The sequence below is a fragment of the Plectropomus leopardus genome, chromosome 23, assembly GCF_026936395.1.
Source record: "Plectropomus leopardus strain MGB_pleo_1.0 chromosome 23, ASM2693639v1, whole genome shotgun sequence".
Taxonomy (NCBI): domain Eukaryota; kingdom Metazoa; phylum Chordata; class Actinopteri; order Perciformes; family Serranidae; genus Plectropomus; species Plectropomus leopardus.
In genome coordinates this window covers 21,322,698-21,340,610 of record NC_142198.1, presented here as the reverse complement: position 1 = coordinate 21,340,610, position 17,913 = coordinate 21,322,698, and the positions used below count along the sequence as shown (strand labels likewise).

At 36.4% G+C, this 17,913-nt stretch overlaps 1 protein-coding gene across 5 annotated transcripts in view; it reads left to right on the top strand.

The window, feature by feature from the left end:
• Positions 1-1,214: 1,214 nt before the first annotated feature.
• Positions 1,215-17,913, top strand: part of dysf (dysferlin, limb girdle muscular dystrophy 2B (autosomal recessive)) — a 100,152-nt gene continuing 83,453 nt past the window's right edge. For 3 of the 5 annotated variants that reach the window (XM_088073871.1, XM_088073872.1, XM_088073869.1), the window contains exons 1-4: positions 1,215-1,482; positions 14,111-14,166; positions 14,479-14,570; positions 15,903-16,008. In XM_088073871.1, the coding sequence (XP_087929997.1) occupies positions 1,395-1,482; positions 14,111-14,166; positions 14,479-14,570; positions 15,903-16,008 (342 nt within the window). In that variant the 5' untranslated portion in view covers positions 1,215-1,394. Of the gene's footprint in view, positions 1,483-5,188; positions 6,109-14,110; positions 14,167-14,478; positions 14,571-15,902; positions 16,009-17,913 lie in introns of those variants that run through there. The other 2 variants (XM_088073870.1, XM_088073873.1) reach the window with 2 other exon arrangements.

The following is a 17,913-nucleotide window of genomic DNA, read 5'->3' as shown; positions in this document are numbered from 1 at the left end:
TATTTTATCAATTTTTAAGCAATTTTTCTTGTACAAATTTCTTGCTATTTTTTGATTAATTTCTTTTTTCATTGCTCATGGCCTTCTACTATACCCTACCATACCATACCGTACCGTACCGTACCGTACCATACCATACCATACTCGACTGTACCGTACCGTACCGTACCGTACCATACCGTACCATACCATACTCTACTGTACCGTACCGTACCATACCGTACCGTACCGTACCGTACCATACCGTACCGTACCGTACCATACCATACCCTACCGTACTGTACCATACCCTACCCTACCCTACCCTACTGTACCGTACCATACCATACCATACCATACCATACTGTGCCGTGCCGTGCCGTGCCGTGCTGTGCTGTACCGTACCATGCCGTTGTCCATCTTTATACAGTCTATGGTTGTTGCTCGTTGTGTGAACACAGAATTACTCAGCTTTTATTTTGTGTTTTCAAACATGTGATTCGTTCATTCGTTCATTTGTTCATTCGTTCATATCACCCCTTGAAAATAACACTGCGCCCTCTTGTCTTGTGTCATTGTCGTCTCTCTGTCTCGCTGCAGCAAATCTGCACCAACAAGCACATTTTCCCTGACACACTCTTGTCCTTTGTCAGTGGTGTGTGTGTGTGTGTGTGTGTGTGGGAGAGAGCTCCCCACGTGTGTTGGTTTAAGTTGGCAGAGTTTGGAGTGTTGATTGTGTGCAGGCATGTGTGACCTGAAAAAGAAAAGGCCTCTGTGCGTGTGTTTATGTATGCGTGCATGTGTGTGTGTGATTTAGTTGCATGTTTACTTTTACTGATTTATTGATTTATCCATTATTTGGTTTTATGTTTTTGGTTTTACTCATGTGTTATCATCTTTGATTCGTCTACTTATTTGATTTTATTCTGTTTTTAGTTCTTTTATTCATTTGCATCTTTGTTTTCTGCCTGTAATTTCTACCTTGAACTTTTTGCAGCACATTTGTGCTTCCACATGAAATGTGCTTTATTAATGAAGTTTTGCTCGCTTGCTTGGGCGGCTGGCCCTTTAAACCGGTTGTGATTGAAGGGACGGTGTGTGTGTGTGTGTGTGTGTGTGTGTGTGTGTGTGTGTGTGCATGAGTCAGCCGGTGCACCACGCTTGCTCTCTGAGTGTGTGTGTGTGTGTGTGTGTGTGTGAGAGAGAGAGAGAGAGAGTAGAGGGGCGAGCGAGACAGCTGAGAGCTACAGCTCTGCTCTCAGTATTCGTCCTCTGTGTCTCTCGTCCACTCTGTCTCTCTCGTTTTAAGGATATTTTGTGGATATACTGACGTCCATATATGGAGCTCTCTGTGTCTGTTGGTGGGATCTGACAGACCTCTGCAGTGTGTGTGTGTGTGTATGTGTGTGTAAGCCATGCTGCGTGTGTTTATTCTGTGTGCAGAGCGTCTGCAAACACCGGACGACGACATCAGTGATGCCTACTGCACCGTCACCTATGAAGGTAGGGATGGTGTGTGTGTGTGTGTGTGTGTGTGTGTGTGTGTGTGTGCGTGTGTGATTGGAAAGAGAAAAGGAGGTTAAGTTCATGTTTAAATACTCAGATGGCACATTATTGATCCAAACACTCAGCCCCACTCTGCACTCTAACAGCTGAGGTTATTATTGGAAAGACTCCACCAGTCGTCTGTCATGGCCTCCAGTCTGTTTTTGGGGTGGGGCGGAGAGAGAGAGAGAGAGAGAGAGGGGGAGAGAAGAAGAAGAAAGAGCGGTGCAAGGATGTGACGATGGGAAGAAACAAAGAAGCAGTGGCATTTAACAAAGTACTTTTGTACAAATTTGAGTTGCTTAACTTGTGTATTTTCCATTCATACATCTACTCCAGTACAATTATGAAGCACATATTGTATTTTTTCACTTTGCTTCAATTTTCCCCTTGAAACCTAAGAAAACTGGCTTGATTTCTTTCAAAAATGCAGGAAGAAGTTACTAATTGTGAGCTACAAAAAATTACCTGAAATTTATTGTAAAAAAATAAAATAAAAAAGAATTACATTTTAAAAACAGAAAAAAATGTCAAAATAGTAATAATAAATAATTGAATTAATAGAATATTTAATAAGAATTATCATACTAAAAATAAAGATTAGGGAAAATGTCTAGAAAACTATATTATATTTATTATTTTTATTATTATTATTGTATTTTATATTTACTGATTTCTTTCAATTTGCGGGACATCTCTTACTAAGTTGCCATGTTTTTGATCTTTTTTTTGGAAGAAGGCAATGAGCAATGTAAGAAATGACACAAAAATTTGCAAAAGAAAAAAAAAATACAAGAAAATGACTTAAAACAAGCAAGGATATTACCTCAAAAAAAGCTGTTCAAAATTATAATTATTCTGTAAAAATAAATGAAAATATAGCCTATTATTAGGAATTATAAATCTAGTTTTATATAGCTTTTTGAACATTTTTCCCTAGCTTTTTTTTTTTTTTTTAAATTTTATTTAATTTTTTTTATATTTATTCTTTTTTTGACGAAAAGTTCTTGTCAGGTTGCCCATTGCCTCCATGCCTCTGATAGCTGAGGCCGGAGGCTTTATATTTTCAGGTTGTCTGTCTGTCTCGTTCTTTTGAACGCAATATCTCAAGAAGGCCTCGCCTAGAACAGAAGATGAGACGACAAAGATGTGATGAGGAGTTGTGTTTCTCCTGTAAAGCCTGGCTGTGTTTTCATCTTTCAGTTTGAGTTTCATTGTCTTAGTTTGTCAGGTTGACTCTTACATCTCCAACAGTGTGTTCAACTTGGAGCTTTTCTGTTTTTCAACTGTTTTTTGCAGCATTTCAGTTAGACGATAGCAATAAACCACACAAGAGTGTTAGTAGCCAACTTAAGTAGAGCACTGTGTGTGTGTGTGTGTGTGTGTGTGTGTGTGTGTGTGTGTGTGTGTGTGTGTGAGTGCAGAAGAAACAGAGTTGAGTTTTCTCGCCAGCAGAAACTGTGTCATCAGCTCATGACACTTTGCCTGTTTTGCTGCACAAAAGTTTCCCTGTGTGATGTGAGGCAGCGCCTGCAGCGTGTCTCCACACACACACACACACACACACACACACATATTACACTTATATTTGTGAGACCTCTTATTAACATCATGCATTCTTTAGCCCAGTGGTTGAAATCTCCAAACATATCGTAGTGTTTAAATGAAGGTAAGAGCCTTTTATGTCCAAATTGTCCTTAGTCTCAATGAGCATACATTAATATGTTTTAACACAATACTCTGCAGTGCTGTGTTAATGTTTTTTTGTTTGTTTATTTATTTATCTGTTGCTAATTTTCAGGTAAATTTTTATACTTTTTTTATTTTTTATATTAATTTCTTGCCAATTTTGGGTCACTTGCTCACTCCAAAGGGTTAATATTTCCAGATCTTTCTTTTTTTTTGGAAGAGCCTTGAACTCGGAGCAGCAGAAATGATGCAGCAGTTTTTAAGAGCAGCAGCAGCGTTCAGCCGGGGAGTTAAAACAGATCACATATCATGAGCCTGCAGATAACGTTCAGCTGCTCTGTGATGCTGCTAACAGTAGAGGCTTTTATTTTGTTTATTTTATTTAGCCAGACAATAAAGAGTTAAGTAAACAGAGGAAGAAAGAAAATGGGCTTTAAAGTTTTTCATATTAAAGCAAATTTAAAGTGCGTACATGATATAAGGTTTAATTACGTGAATAGAGCTTATTATTAAGTGATAAATCAGTTAAAATCCAGAGTTTTAAAACAGTAAACATGTTTTCATCGGGGTCGCTGTGTTATGGTTATGGTGTATATGTACATGTACAGCAGAGATAAATAATTATAAAGCCTGAAACTCAGATGAGACCGAGGAAAAATACTCCTGAAAATCAATTATCTTCTAACTTATTTCTCGCTGACACACAGTGTAAGAACCCACTGAACTTTTATTTTAAAGTGCAGCTGCAGTTTAATGTGGATAATATGATGCACAAGACTTTCAGAACTTTCCATATGATGTCAAGCATGTAAAAGGGATTTTAGTCCATGAAACAGACACACAGCATATGTGGGACTTTGTCGAAAAAGAATGTAAATACACAACTTTTAAGAGGAAATTTAAATGAAAAAAAATAGAAAAAAATGGGTTCAAATAACTGAAGAAGAGAAAAATTTGACCAGTTTGCAGAATACAATCTTGAGTTGAAACATCTTTTTTTTATTTTAACCCTTTAAAACTTGAGCAAACTGGCTTAATTTATTTTACAGACATGGAAAGGCAACGAGTAACTAAAAAAAAGATCTAAAAATTGACCAAAACAACAATTGTTAAAACAAAAGTACAAGAAAATTACCTAAAAAAATAGCAAAAAGTTGAAAAGAAAATTAAGGTAAAAAAAAAAGACCCCAAATAAACAAGGAAATGACCTGGAAAAAATATTTTTTTATAAATATGTAACTATAAATATCGGCATATATATATATTGATTTCAACTAGCTTTCTTTTTCTTTTTTACCTCAACATTTCTGTCTGCAGGAGGTGCTCTCTCACTGAAGAGTGTCATTATTTAAACATTGTGCAGATTCTGACCTTTTGTGCCCTCTCCATTGGCTCCAAATTGGACATTTTTGGAAATATATATATATTTTTTAAATAAGAATGGACACCAAACAGTGATAGGTCTAAAAAACATCCCTTATATTGTTTCAAATTCAAGGCCTTGAGTTTTAAAATGGGACAAAATTCAAGATTCAGTTCTCTTAATCTGAAGAAAACTTTGTGATTTCTACTTGATTGACATCCAGATAATTTTCAGGTCATTTTCTCTTCTCCTCTCTCCTCCAGAAATGCATCTAAATTAACAAAAAAAAAAGTTAAAAGTTACACGAAAATGACCTTAAAACTTTTTAAAAATAAAAAAAGAAGAAAAGCAATATGTATATTTCTGTAACCTTATTTAGATTCTATAATCATAATAATTGTGTATATAGTTTTCTTGATATTTTACCCTAGTATTCATTTTTATTTGATCATTTTCAAGGGATTTTCTCTCTGTCTCTTTTTTTCAAAAAAAAATCCAGTCAATACCTCATCACCAATGTTATTATTATTATTTATTTTTATTTATTTTTACAATTTTTGGCACATTTCTTGCTAAGTTGCTCGTGGCCTTTTTTTGTCATACTGTCAAACAAATCAATCCAATTTTCTCAGATTTCAGAGGTTTAAATACATGTTAAAGTCTAAAGGCAGCACACAAAAACTGACATCACTTTACATGGTAAAGGGTTAAATCCATCTTTTTTTTCCCACAAGAGTTAAAAGTTGAGTTTCTTTTTGGCGGCAGTAATTTTACAGTTTCCCAAAAACACCTGACTGAAATAAATCCGGAGAAGACGGCGTGTTGGAGGACGGAGCGAGGCGGAGGGCGGGAGACAACGAGCGGGCAAAGATGTGGGCAAGATAGGAAACAAACCAGGAGACAAGAGAGGAAAAGAGAACAGGAAATGTTGAGATTTCCTCTGGATGTGAGGTGTGTGCTCGCTTGTTGCCCTGTTTCCTTACGAGTGTGTTAAAGGGAGTCAGAAAGAGAAAGAAGCCGGCTTTGTGACGGCACGTTTGTAAATGTAGGAGGAAAAAAAGCTTTTATTTTGTAGTGGAGACAAAGCAGGAGACAAACTTTGGATAAATCTTGTTTTTTGAATACTGGGACTTTCATTTTTGCAAAAAAAAGGACTTAAATTAACGACAATCTTCAAAAAAAAAAAGAATTTGATTCAGTTTTGCTCCTTTTACAAAGTACGTCCTTTTTTGGAGCACAATCTTTCTCTTTTTACGTGCATTTTTTAACATTTTTTTCTCATTTTTGCCACCAATTGGTTTTTTGCTTGTTAGTTTTGGTGGTTTTCATCATTATCAAAGTTTCAGGGGTCATGTAACGAGCCGTCCTCACCTGGTGAACTGAATCACCTGTCAGCCATCTGAAGCAAATCCCTCCAGAGCAAATTTGCAGGTTTCAGGACTCTGCCGAGGTTTCAGCCATGTTGCGTTGCGTTCTCCAGCGAGCCCACAACCTGAGGCACTCTGACCCTCTGGCCAGTGTCACATTCAGAGGTAAGAGGATTTTGGGAGATTCAGGGGGTCAGTAGTACGATGGCAGACGATGCATTAAACTCATCGTAGCAGAAAATATTCTAAATGTATGATTCACAAAGGTACCTCACCCTTTAACACCTGGACTGCATTCAGACACCTTAACCTCTGAAACTGAGAAATTTTGCTTGATTTCTTTCAAAAATGTGCGAAAAAAACAATGAGCAATTGCAAATTACAAGAAATTAGTAGATGTAAAATAATAAAAAAAAATATTAAGAAAAAAATGCTAGGAAATGTATAGGGAAAAAGAAAACTTTTACATTAGCATGTAAAAGAATTATTATAATTTTAAAACACTCCGGTAATTTACTAGTTGTTTTTTGCTTCATTTTTTATCTATTTTTTAATTTTTTTTATTTCAAGTAATTCTTTTTAATTTTTTTTTCATGTGTAACTTAGCAAGAAATGTCCTGCAAACTGCCAAAAATTAGTAAAAGATGACAAGGTAAAGATCTGAATTATTAACAACCACTGACAATCCTTTTTGAGGGCATGTTTTCTTTTAAAAAAATGGGTTCATTTTATCTTTTTTGGCAGTTTATTGTAGAAAAAATTGCATTTTCATTTTAAAAAAATGGTTATATATTTTTGCAACTTTAAAGTTAAGAAATGTGGCTTTTTTTCTTTTAAATTTTTTTCTTTTTTTTCTGTTTTTGGAGCATAATTGAGCTCTGGCTAGGCTAATAAGCTGGTTGACCTACCTTAATGAGCAGTGTAACAGGCGTTTCAATGCAGAAAAATAATACTGATTTAATTCAGCCGGGGATGCCAAATGGCACAAGGTGAAGGTGACCTGGCTACCTGGTGTGTTTTTCCATCAGTTTGTTGTTTGTACTTTCCATGAGTCAGTGTCTGCCTTCTTGACGAGGTGAGCTCTGCAGCTAACTTCCTGCCTTTGTCCTGACTCTGTTTCCTGGTGCCATCGCACACATGCAGCCGTGGAAGAAGCACTCAGGCCTTCATTTAGGTAAAAGTAGAAAAAACATTATCTAAAAATACACAAAACTGCAAGTGAAAGCCCTGCATTCAAAATGTTACTTAATAGAAGTGTTATCAGCAATTTTTTAAAAACGCCTATGGGATTTTTCCATTGGATTTTGGATTAAACTGCATGGATTTTACTGCAGAAAATAAGCTCTGCAGCAAACACACTTTTTTTAATTTTTAATTTTTATTGTAGTGTTAACATCGCACATGAAAAGAAAAAAGCACATAAATATACAAGTATACATCCCTTCACACACCCTCAAAGACAAAAAAGATTGAAGAATAACATTAAGAAGAAGAAGAATATTTATTCTTTCTGGACTTTTCCCCCATTTTTTGGACATTTTTTTATTCATTTATCCCAGCAAAGTTTTAGTTTTTCACTGCCAAAAATTCCCCCATATTAGCAAAAAGTACAAAATAACAAAACTACCAAGGAATAATTCAACAAACAAACATAAAACAACCCACACACATAATAATGTATCCTAATCAACTTTTCTACCATTGATTTTTAAGTGCATTTACACTTGAAATCCATCATTATAATATTTTTTTTGGTCATTAAATAACTGGGTTGTGAAGGGGTTAACACCTCTGTGGGAGGGTTTTCAGTCCACAACCTGGCAACCTGCAGTCAGCAGCTAACTGAGCCAGCAGCTAACGGAGCCAGCAGCTAACGGAGCTAGCTGCCTGTTTAACGTCGACTGAAGCTCGATAACTATCGGGATTATCACGATGTTTTTATCAGCCTCAGCTGAGCAGGTAAGATAAAACCAGCTGTTTAGTATTATAGTGTATTGACGGCTGACTGGTTGTAATGTTGTAATATGTTGACGGCGTTTATGTGTCTGTCTCACTTTCGTTTTTTGGATATTTGCGTTTGTTTACGCCATTTTGAGTCTTTCGTTAGCTTGTATGAGTCTTTCCGTTAGCTTGTCGGTTGTTGTTTGTGTTCGAGGGACGGTGCATGATGTTCGGTTTTCGGTTCGGTTTTGTGGCAAACGTTACTAAACATGGCACTTTATTTTCTCTTTAACTAAACATAACAGATGTCAAATGTGTGCTTTTAGTTTAAAGTCGATTTTTAGGCGACCAGACGTGTGTCGGTATTATCCACGATGACGAAGTTAGCTTCTGATTCGTAGCTTCACTAGTTTAATGGTCCTCTTAGTGTTTCACATGTAAATAAAACAGTATAATCCTGTTTCTTTTTTTGCATTTACACAAATAAAATAAAGGTTTTAGGTATCTGAATATTTATTTATTTATTTATTTATTTAAACAATTTTTAGCTTTTCTGAGATAATTTAGTCCAGATTTGACCCTTTATAAGTGTTTTTTTTTTTTTTTTAAATCTGGACCTATTTTAACACTTTGAAATCTGAGAAAATTTGCTTGATTACTTTCAAAAACGTGATGTCGGCAATGAGTGAGTCAACAAGAAATTACTCAAATTTAGCAAGACATTTGGAGAAAAAAAAAACCCAACCCAAAACAAAACAAGAAAATTACAAGAAATTTAGCAAATAAATAAATAAATAAAAAACAAGGACACTACCTGAAAATTAGCAAAGAAAAGTAAAGAAAAAATATTGATTAATTATGATAACAATAGCAACAACAACAGGAATAGTAGTAATAACTATAATAAAAAAAAAAGGAAATTGACTTGAAAATTTATATTTAAAAAATCAAGGTTATGACTTGAATATTAGCAAAGAAAAGTGATTAAAAAAACTCTAATAATTATAAACCAGGAAATTACCTGAAAATTAGAAAAGAAAACTAAAAGGTAAAGAAAACAACAAAAACAAACGAACATGCAAATTACCTGAAAATTAGCAAAAAGAAAAAAATAAAAGTAAAAAAACAAACAAATAAAATGGTCTGTCTGTGGACCCCCGAAATCCTCATTTTTTTGCATTGTTATAAATAGAATAAACGTTTCACGAATCTGAAACATTACTTGAGTTAATCATTATCCTCTCTTGGATAAACTAGGCCGGGTTTGACAAAACTAAGTATAGTGTTTATTAATCTGGACCTGGTTCAGTCTGGTGTACATATAAAAAACACAGTGAAATGTCCCTTTTTTTTCAATTTTGTATTTTGATAGAAAGACTGAAAGATTCACAAATCTGAAACTGTATTTTAATTTTCATTGACAGTAATGTAAGTCTAATGGGAAAGTAATTATCTGTCAAGTGTTTCTGGGTTGCAACAATTTGAGGAATTTGGAGCAGACGGAGAGAGCGAGCGAGAGTTTCCTCCCCTCCAGAAAACAGATACCATGTCCATTTATAGAAATTACAGATGATAATAAAAAGAAAGGAAGCAGTGGGAGGAGAGGGAAAAAGCAGAGAGATTGTGTGTGTGTGTGTGTGTGTGTGTGTGAGTGAAACACGTCTAGCTGAAATATTGTGCAAATAAATATTTTAAACAATTATGGATTACTTTAGTTTCCATAAAAGTAAAAGACATGCACAGGATTGGGAGGCAAGTTTTAAAGAAAAAAAAGCCAACATTTTTCCTTCAAAAACTTTTAATCACCAAAATGTCAAAAAATCACCTAAAAGAATGAGCACAAAATCAAAAAAAGAAAATTGCCAAAATTTTTTCTTTAAAAATTTCCAGCATTTTTTAAAAGAAAAAAACAAATATATTTTAAAAAATTCTAGTTGTAGGCCCCCTACCCTAAGCCAAAATAGTAACAAAAATCCCTCTCCAGTTCTTAAAAAATTAGTTGCCTTGCCATTTTTTGCACCACCCTTCCCCTCTCACAAATGATAAACAGTTCCTACATTATATTTAAATGTTCAAATCTTAAATTTTTCTGAATTCATTGTTTTGAAAAAATAAAATTTAAAAAAGCTGTCATATAGCAATAAAAAAGAACCGATGAGGAGTAGTAATGTTCATTTCAGAGCTTGTATCATCTTTAAAATTTGCCTCAAAGTCATAAAAAGTCCTGGAAATTAATTGGTAAAAATGTGTATGAACCCTGTGAATCTGTTTTTGCCTTGTTGCAGTGGTTCCTTGCAGCAAATGGGCAACAATAATATCTAGACTGTCTAAATTGTTGAGCACAGAGATGTCGTGATTGTTTTTTTTTTTTACTTCTGCATCATGTTTGTGGCCGTGTGTCTGCAGGTGCAGCTCGGGCAGCATGTGTATATGTGATTAAACGCGACAACATGTGCTTGCATTTGCGCGCTGAAAGCAGGATTTCCTCCCACAGTGTTGTTACTGGAGCGAAGTGTTGTTCTCCGTCAAATCCAGAAATAAAAACTGGCAACCCATTCTACTTCATGCCGGTCGTGTGGTAATTATAGCCTGGAAACACACTCATACACTGTGGTCTTTAAGTAATTCCTCAAGACGTTTTACTTTTAGTTAAGTTGTGGCTGACGAGCGTTTGGGACATTTTCAGCTGTGTCCTCTGCAAAATATTGGGATTTGAGAGCATTCCCGGCTGTGTTTGTAGCATCAAAAACAGGTGTTGCTCAATGGCCATTAGGGACATTTTCAGCCATGTTTGAAACAATAAAAGCAAATATTTTTTAACAAGTGTTTGGGACCTTTCCAGCAGTGTTTGTAGCAACAAAAGCCAGTGTTTTCAACAACAGTTAGCACTTTTTGAGCTGTGACTTTAACAACAAAAGCTGGTGTTGTTTTACAAGCACTGGGGACATTTCCAGCTGCATTTGTAGCGACAAAACTGGGGATTTTTTAACAAGAGCTCGAGACTTTTCCAGTCATCTTTTGTTCAGGACGTTTCGAGCTCCAGATGTATCTGTAGCAACACAAAACAGTGTTTTTTTTTTAAACAAAAAATGTGACAATTCCAGCATTTTTGTATTTATAAAAGCAAAGTGTTTGGGACGTTTACAGCCATTTCTATAGTGATAAAAGCAAGTTTTTTTAATGAGAGTTCAGGACTTTTTCAGCGGCGTTTGTAGCAAAAAAAGCATGTGTTTTTTAATAAAGCGCTCAAGACATTTTGAGTTGTGTTTGTAGTGACAAAACTGGGTTTTTTAACTAATGTTCAGAGCATTTTTAGCTGTGTGTGTAGCAACAAAAGCAGGGAGCATTCGGGACATTCCAGCTGTGTTTGTAGTGACAAAAACAGGTGTTTCTTAACAAGCGTTGCAGATTTTTTAACCATGTTTATTTGCGACATTTTCAGCATTGTTTGAAGTGGGTATTTTAAGCTAAAACGTGACGTTTTTCTCAGCCTGACCAGGTGATTTCTGTGTCTGAAGCTTGTGAGCCATAGAAAAAATTAAAATTTTAATGTATATCTCCAACATATGAAATGTTCAAATGTAACATATCTGTGGTTTCCCGGAGTGTTTGATGCCAGAAGTTATTCTGGTTAGTGGGTTGTTTCAAAAGCCAAAAAAATCCTAATTTTTACCTTCTGAACTGGCAACTACATCAACACACACACGCACACATGCGCACACACACATTCACACACTCCCAGTCTAATCTTAGCCTCCCTGGACGTATTTCGTCGCGCTGTGGGTCACAGTTTGGTCTATTCTCGGCTCGTGACAGAAACTGTGCCAAGCTGCACCAACCAGGAAGTTAATGCTGTGCCACTTCCTGTCTGTGAGATACAAGCTCAGATATACACTCCTGGGAAACACACACACACACACACACACACACACAAATATGACGTACCCTCTTGACCCCTCTGTGGAAGGGCGGAGGTGTTTTTTAAGATATCTTCCAGGAACGGAGGTACACTTACGTAGGTTTTTGTATGGGCGTACTTGTTTGTGTGTGACGGTAAATTGGTGTGTGTGTGTCTGTGTTTTTGTGTGTGATTCGGTGTGTGTGTGTTCCCACATTGGATGATGACTGTGGGGAAAACAGGAAAGCAAACAACCGTGTGTGTGTGTGTGTGTGTGTGTGTGTGTGTGTGTGTGTGTGTGTGTGTGGAGAAAGAATTTGTAGGTGTTTGTGCATATTAAGAATTTCTGCAGTGTGAACCTGAACTGCTCTGAAATCGTCGGTGGTGTTACCAAAAATAGTGTTTTAGGCAAAATTTGGATGAATCAGGACGTGTGTGGATCAGTTAAAGGAGTGCATCATGTTGCTGCACCAAACTTTGGCAAACCAGAGTCACGTGGTTGTATTTTTGTTATTCAACTAGCTTTTTGTTTTTAAAGTCAGTGTGAACTTTACTTATTATTTCTCTTGTGCAAAACCATAATCACTCTCTTTTTCCATTTCATTATTTATTTATTTTTTTATTCAGGGTTTGTACTTTTGTGAAAAACATGAAAAAGTCATTGAATTTACACATAGCAATTTCCAGGCCTGGAAAAGTTCTGGAAAACAAGATATACCCCGAGAGTTGAAGCAAAGTAATTTAATTTTGTTTCACAAAACTGTAAAATAACACAGGATGTGTTAAAGAACAATAAAAATAGAGGCAATAATTTATGTTTTTACACTTTCTGACCATGATAAATGGTGTTGTTTTTAAAGAAAAGAAATTTGAATTTTATTTTCTTTATAAATCGCCAAAAAAAAGAAATGAAAGAAAAAAATACATTTTATTTGTCTAAACATCAGCAAAAAGTTTTGATGAAAAAAAATCACCAAAGAAATTTAAAGAAAATTGCCACTTTAAAAAAGAAATCAGCCCAAAAAGTTCAACGTAAAAACATGTTTTTCTCAAAAAATCACAAAAAAGGAAAAGAAAATAAGCATTAAAAAAAAAATCACCAAATATTTTCAAAGAGAAAAAAACGCTTAAAAAATCATCCAAAAAAGTTCAAAAATTGCCATTTTTTTCCCCTAAAATCTGCAATAAAAATGAACCGAGAAGGAGTATTGGTGTCCGTTCAGAGAACGAATGATCTTTAAAGTCATGGAAACGTTGTTAGTAAAAATGTGCGTGAACCGTGTTAGCAGTGTCACTGTGAGCATGTTAACACGTTGATCGCTGCAGACTCGTTTATCTGCTCCAGGCTTTGTCCAAAAGTTATTCCCCTGAAATTAATGAGCAGCTTCTGAAATCAGACAATAGTCATTGTCTCTGTGTCCTTTCATCTGGAAAGAACATCTCAATCTGTGTGTCGGCTTCTGTTCCTCTTTTTCACAAAAACCAAATGGAAAGGATGGTTTTCCCCAATGTGGTTATTTACCACGTGTGTGTGTGTGTGTGTGTGTGTGTGTGTGTGTGTGTGTGTGTGTGTGCGTGCGTGTGTGTCATAAATGTTGTTCAGTAGCTAATGATGAATCCTGGCAGTTTATGGGTCCGTCTTACGTCTGACTTTCTGTCAGAGTGCCCAAAAGACAGGAAATCAGAGCTCAGAACTCCATGTTACAGGAAGCCACAGCAAGATAACACACACACACACACACACACACACACACACACACACACACACGATTGCTCCTTTGTGTGAGTGTGTGTGTGTAAGTTAAAAAATGTATTTTCTGCTCACTGAGTCATGTTTGGTCTCAAAGGTTAGCTCCTGTATTATGACAGTTTGGTCAAAAAAAATAATAATTCTAATTTAAGATAATAAAAACAATCCACCTTAAAAAACAGAGTTTACAAACTGTTTTGACAAAGCAAAAGCAAAAATGGGAAATTATAAACAGTCCTGGTGAGCACAAGCGAGACGAAACTAAGAGGAAAAATAATGCAAAATGCAGGACGCATAATGTCAGTATAAAATAATAATTTAAAAAAAGACCCAAATCAACAAAAGCAATAAAAAATAAAAAATAAACAAATTAATAAATGAATGAAATAAAAAAATAAAACATGAATAAAAAAAGGCAAAATAAGTAAAAAAGAAATAAAAAGACAGGATTACATAAAAGCAAGTATGTTGTAAACTGTGATTTAACATCTGAAATAACATTTTTTTTATGACTTTATGGCAAATGTGTTAAGTTAAGATGACCTTAAGACTGAACGCTGTCTCTCTTCTGTTTTCAGGGTCTAAAAAGAAGACGAAGGTCATCAAGAACAACCCTAACCCTGTCTGGAACGAGGTACGTCCTGTGCACGACCTCAAATTCATTATTTACTATTTAGACAAGCTGCCTCGAAGAATTTGGTACAAAAACAACGTCCAAGAATCTCTCTTGTTGCCAGAGGAAAATCTCGGCATCATACACTTCTGTGAACCTTGAATACCTTGAATAATGTTTCCAGGGTTTGCAGAAATGCACACTGCCATCGTTTGTCTCCTGTAACTCGAACTCCTTTCCTGAAGCGCAGAAATGTGAAAACGTGTTTTATCCGTCATAATTTCTCCTCGTGAGATCACGGTTTCTCACTTTGTGTCGTTTTCTGTCCGTCAGGGTTTTGAATGGGACCTGAAGGGGATTCCTCTGGACTCTGGAGCCGAGCTGCACTGTGTCGTCAAAGACCACGAGAAGATGGGGAGAAACAGGTGCTGACCGCTCTGTGTGTGTGTGTGTGTGTGTGTGTGTGTGTGTGTGTGTGTGTGTGTGTGTGTGTGTGTTCAGTCAGGAGAAAAGATCTGAGTCATTGTGAGATAAGCTGAACGGACCGGACCAAACTCCCGGGGGGGGTGGCCCACGGTTTATGAAAACGCCCCATCAGATGGTTATTTTTGGGTCGTTCCGCTCCGGCGAGATGTTGGAGTTCCTCCGGAGGGTAAAGGGGGCAGGCATGAAAGCATCGGGTCATCCTCTCATTGTGGCCGTCGAGTATTTATTCACTCATATTTCCACCCATTCACCAGCTGCTGTGCTGATTGATTTAGTGATCCATTCATCCACCTCTCGCGGGACGTTCAGACCGCCGCGTGACCTCTTCGCTCTGAACCAAAACTTATTTTTCACTGCGTGTTTGCAGCTCAAGCACGAATTTGTTAATGTTTGTGTTTCATGAGTTTGAGAAGTCAGTACACGTGAGTGCCAACGTCATAGTAACATCAGAAGCATCAAACAGTGTCTCTTTGAATAATGTCTGTCAAAAATATTAATGCACCTCAGCTCGCTTTGTTTGGGGCCACATTGGCAAAATGACTGAGGGCCAGGGGCCAGTCGCAGCAGCTCCAAACATGTTTCTCAGATTTTAGGATGTTTGTAGGTTTTTAGGAAGTTTCCAGGATTTCAGGACGTTTCTGGGATTTGAGGACATGTCTTTGTTTTTGGGACATTTTCAGGATTTTAAGACATTTCTTGGATTTTACAACATTTTTTGGGTTTTAGGACTTTTCTAAGATTTTACAATGTTTGTAGAATTTTAGAAAAATTCTCAAATTTTAGGACATTCATAAAATTTCAGGATGTTTCTAGGATTTTTTTGACGATTCTAGGATTTCAGGAAATTTCCAAAATTTCAGGGCATTATTAGGATTTTAGGACATTAAGGTCTTAGCTTGGACCTCTGTCGGGAGCTGCAGGTGATCCTCCACAGGCACTTTTATGATAAGTAAGCTCTATTTTGATGCTGTTTAAAGCCCTCTGTCACCTTATGTATGCTAAAAGTACAAAAACACATATATATATATAAAAATATAAATATATATATATATATATATATATATATATATGTATATATATATATACTGTTCCACACAAAAAAAGTTATTTATTTGGCTTTGTATGCTCATTTTGCCAGAAGTGTGGGGAAAAATGTTTAGCTTTTTGTTGATATATTATCAGAACACCCCAATGTTTGTAGTATTACTCACACATGTGCTTGATACTGGTTACTCGTGCGCTGAACGCAGTACTCGTGTGTGTGTGTTCAGGTTTCTGGGGGAAACACGGCTGGCCCTCAGAGACGTGCTCAACTCTCCCAACCTGGCCGCCACCTTCACCGTCTCCCTGCTGGACACCAAGAGAAACAACACAGGGGTGAGCACACACACACACACACACACACACACACACACACACACACACACACACACACACACACACACACACAGATTAAATGAGTCTCTTTATATCATGAAGGAATGACAAATCGTAAATCACCCCGAGCTTCCCGTCTGGATCTTTAAATAGAGACTCTCCTGAGTCAGAGCAGAATAACAGCCAAACCCTTCTCGGCTGATTAAATTAAAACAGGTTATATCACAGTTTCTGTCCTAAATGCTGCTGTTACACTCGCCAACGTCACGGGATTATTCGACCTGCTCCCCGTGAAGTTTGTGTCCTCTGTTCTCTTGAATGAAGAAAAAACAGCAGAGATCAGAACAATAAAAATACTTGACATCAGTTTATTTGTTGGAAGCAAACCTGTTGACACAGACAAAAGTACACACAAACACGCACACACACACACACACACACACACACACACACACACACACACACACCTTGTTGGACCTCACCTACAGTCGTCAGATGAAACAGCGCTCTGTTTCTCATCCTCGTTTCCTGAACCCAAAACAAAGTCTTCCTCTCAGTGTCAGGATGGATGTGATTGATGTCACACACACACACACACACACACACACACACACACACACACACACACACACACACACACACTGTTATGTAAGAAAAAGCCTGCGTTTATCTTACCGGAGGTACAGTGTGTGGTGTGATGTGCCGGGTAATTTGTCATTTCACAAATTAGAAAAATTCTACCGTAAATGACTAAAAAACACAAAATATACTCTGATCCAGAGATACTCAATTTAAGGAGCCAAATTTGGCCCCTGAAACCATTTTCTATTTAATAAAAAAACAAAGTGATTCATGTCGGGAAATTTTTTTTGTGTGTACATAAAATGCCAGAAAACAACATAAAAATAAAGTTTGTTCATCAAAAAAATAATGGTGGAGTCCTAAAATCCCAGAAATCCTAGAAACATTGTTAAATCCAAGAAAGGTTTTAAAATCTGGGAAACATCCTAAAATGATAGAAATCTTCCAAAATCTTGAAATCCGAGAAACATCGTAAAATCCAAGAAATGTCATGAGATTCTGGAAATTTCTTTAAATCAAGAACCTAAAATCCCGGAAACGTCTTGAAATCATAGAAGCGTGTATGTTGGTGTATATTATCTTTACACTGCAGATTTTGGATGTTGCATGCAACGTGCAGCAGAGATTTCACTCAGAAAAGACAGTGTTTACACACAGTTGATAGCGTTTATTCAGTATTTCTCCTCATATTAATGCTTTCAAATAAAAGTGTTGAAAACAATCAGAAAACGCGGCAGCTGCACACTCAGACTCTGATGTCTCTGTTTACAGAAACATTACAGCTTATCACTTAAGTTGCTTTTTCCTGTCAGGAAACTGCAGAAGACTACACCTTTAACTGACCGGCACACTCGAACAGCTCGCTGCTGCAACCAGTGCTGAAGAAATCCTCAGTTTCAAGCTTTAATCTCTTTAACCTTCTTTTGTACTAAAGACAAAGTGTCAAATTTAGCGCTAAATTGCAGATTGCAACTAAAACTTCTCCCGGCTAAAATTCCTGTAAGTGTTCAGGCGGCCCATTTATCTACAGAGGTCTTTTTTTTCTCCAAAACAAAGAAAGCAGGCAATTAACCCTTTAAAATCTGAGAAAATTAGATGATTTCTATCAGAAACAAGAAGGCAATGAGCATCAGAAAGTAGCCAGAAATTTAAAATTATAATAATTCTGCAACATATTTTTAAATTCCTTAGCTTTTTTCTTTTTCCCTCAACGTTTTTCCTTAAAAATTCTCTAAAGATAAGTTTCTACATATACTCATTTTTAACATTTATTACCAGATTGCTCACATCTTTTTCCCCACGGGTTTGAAAGAAATCACATCA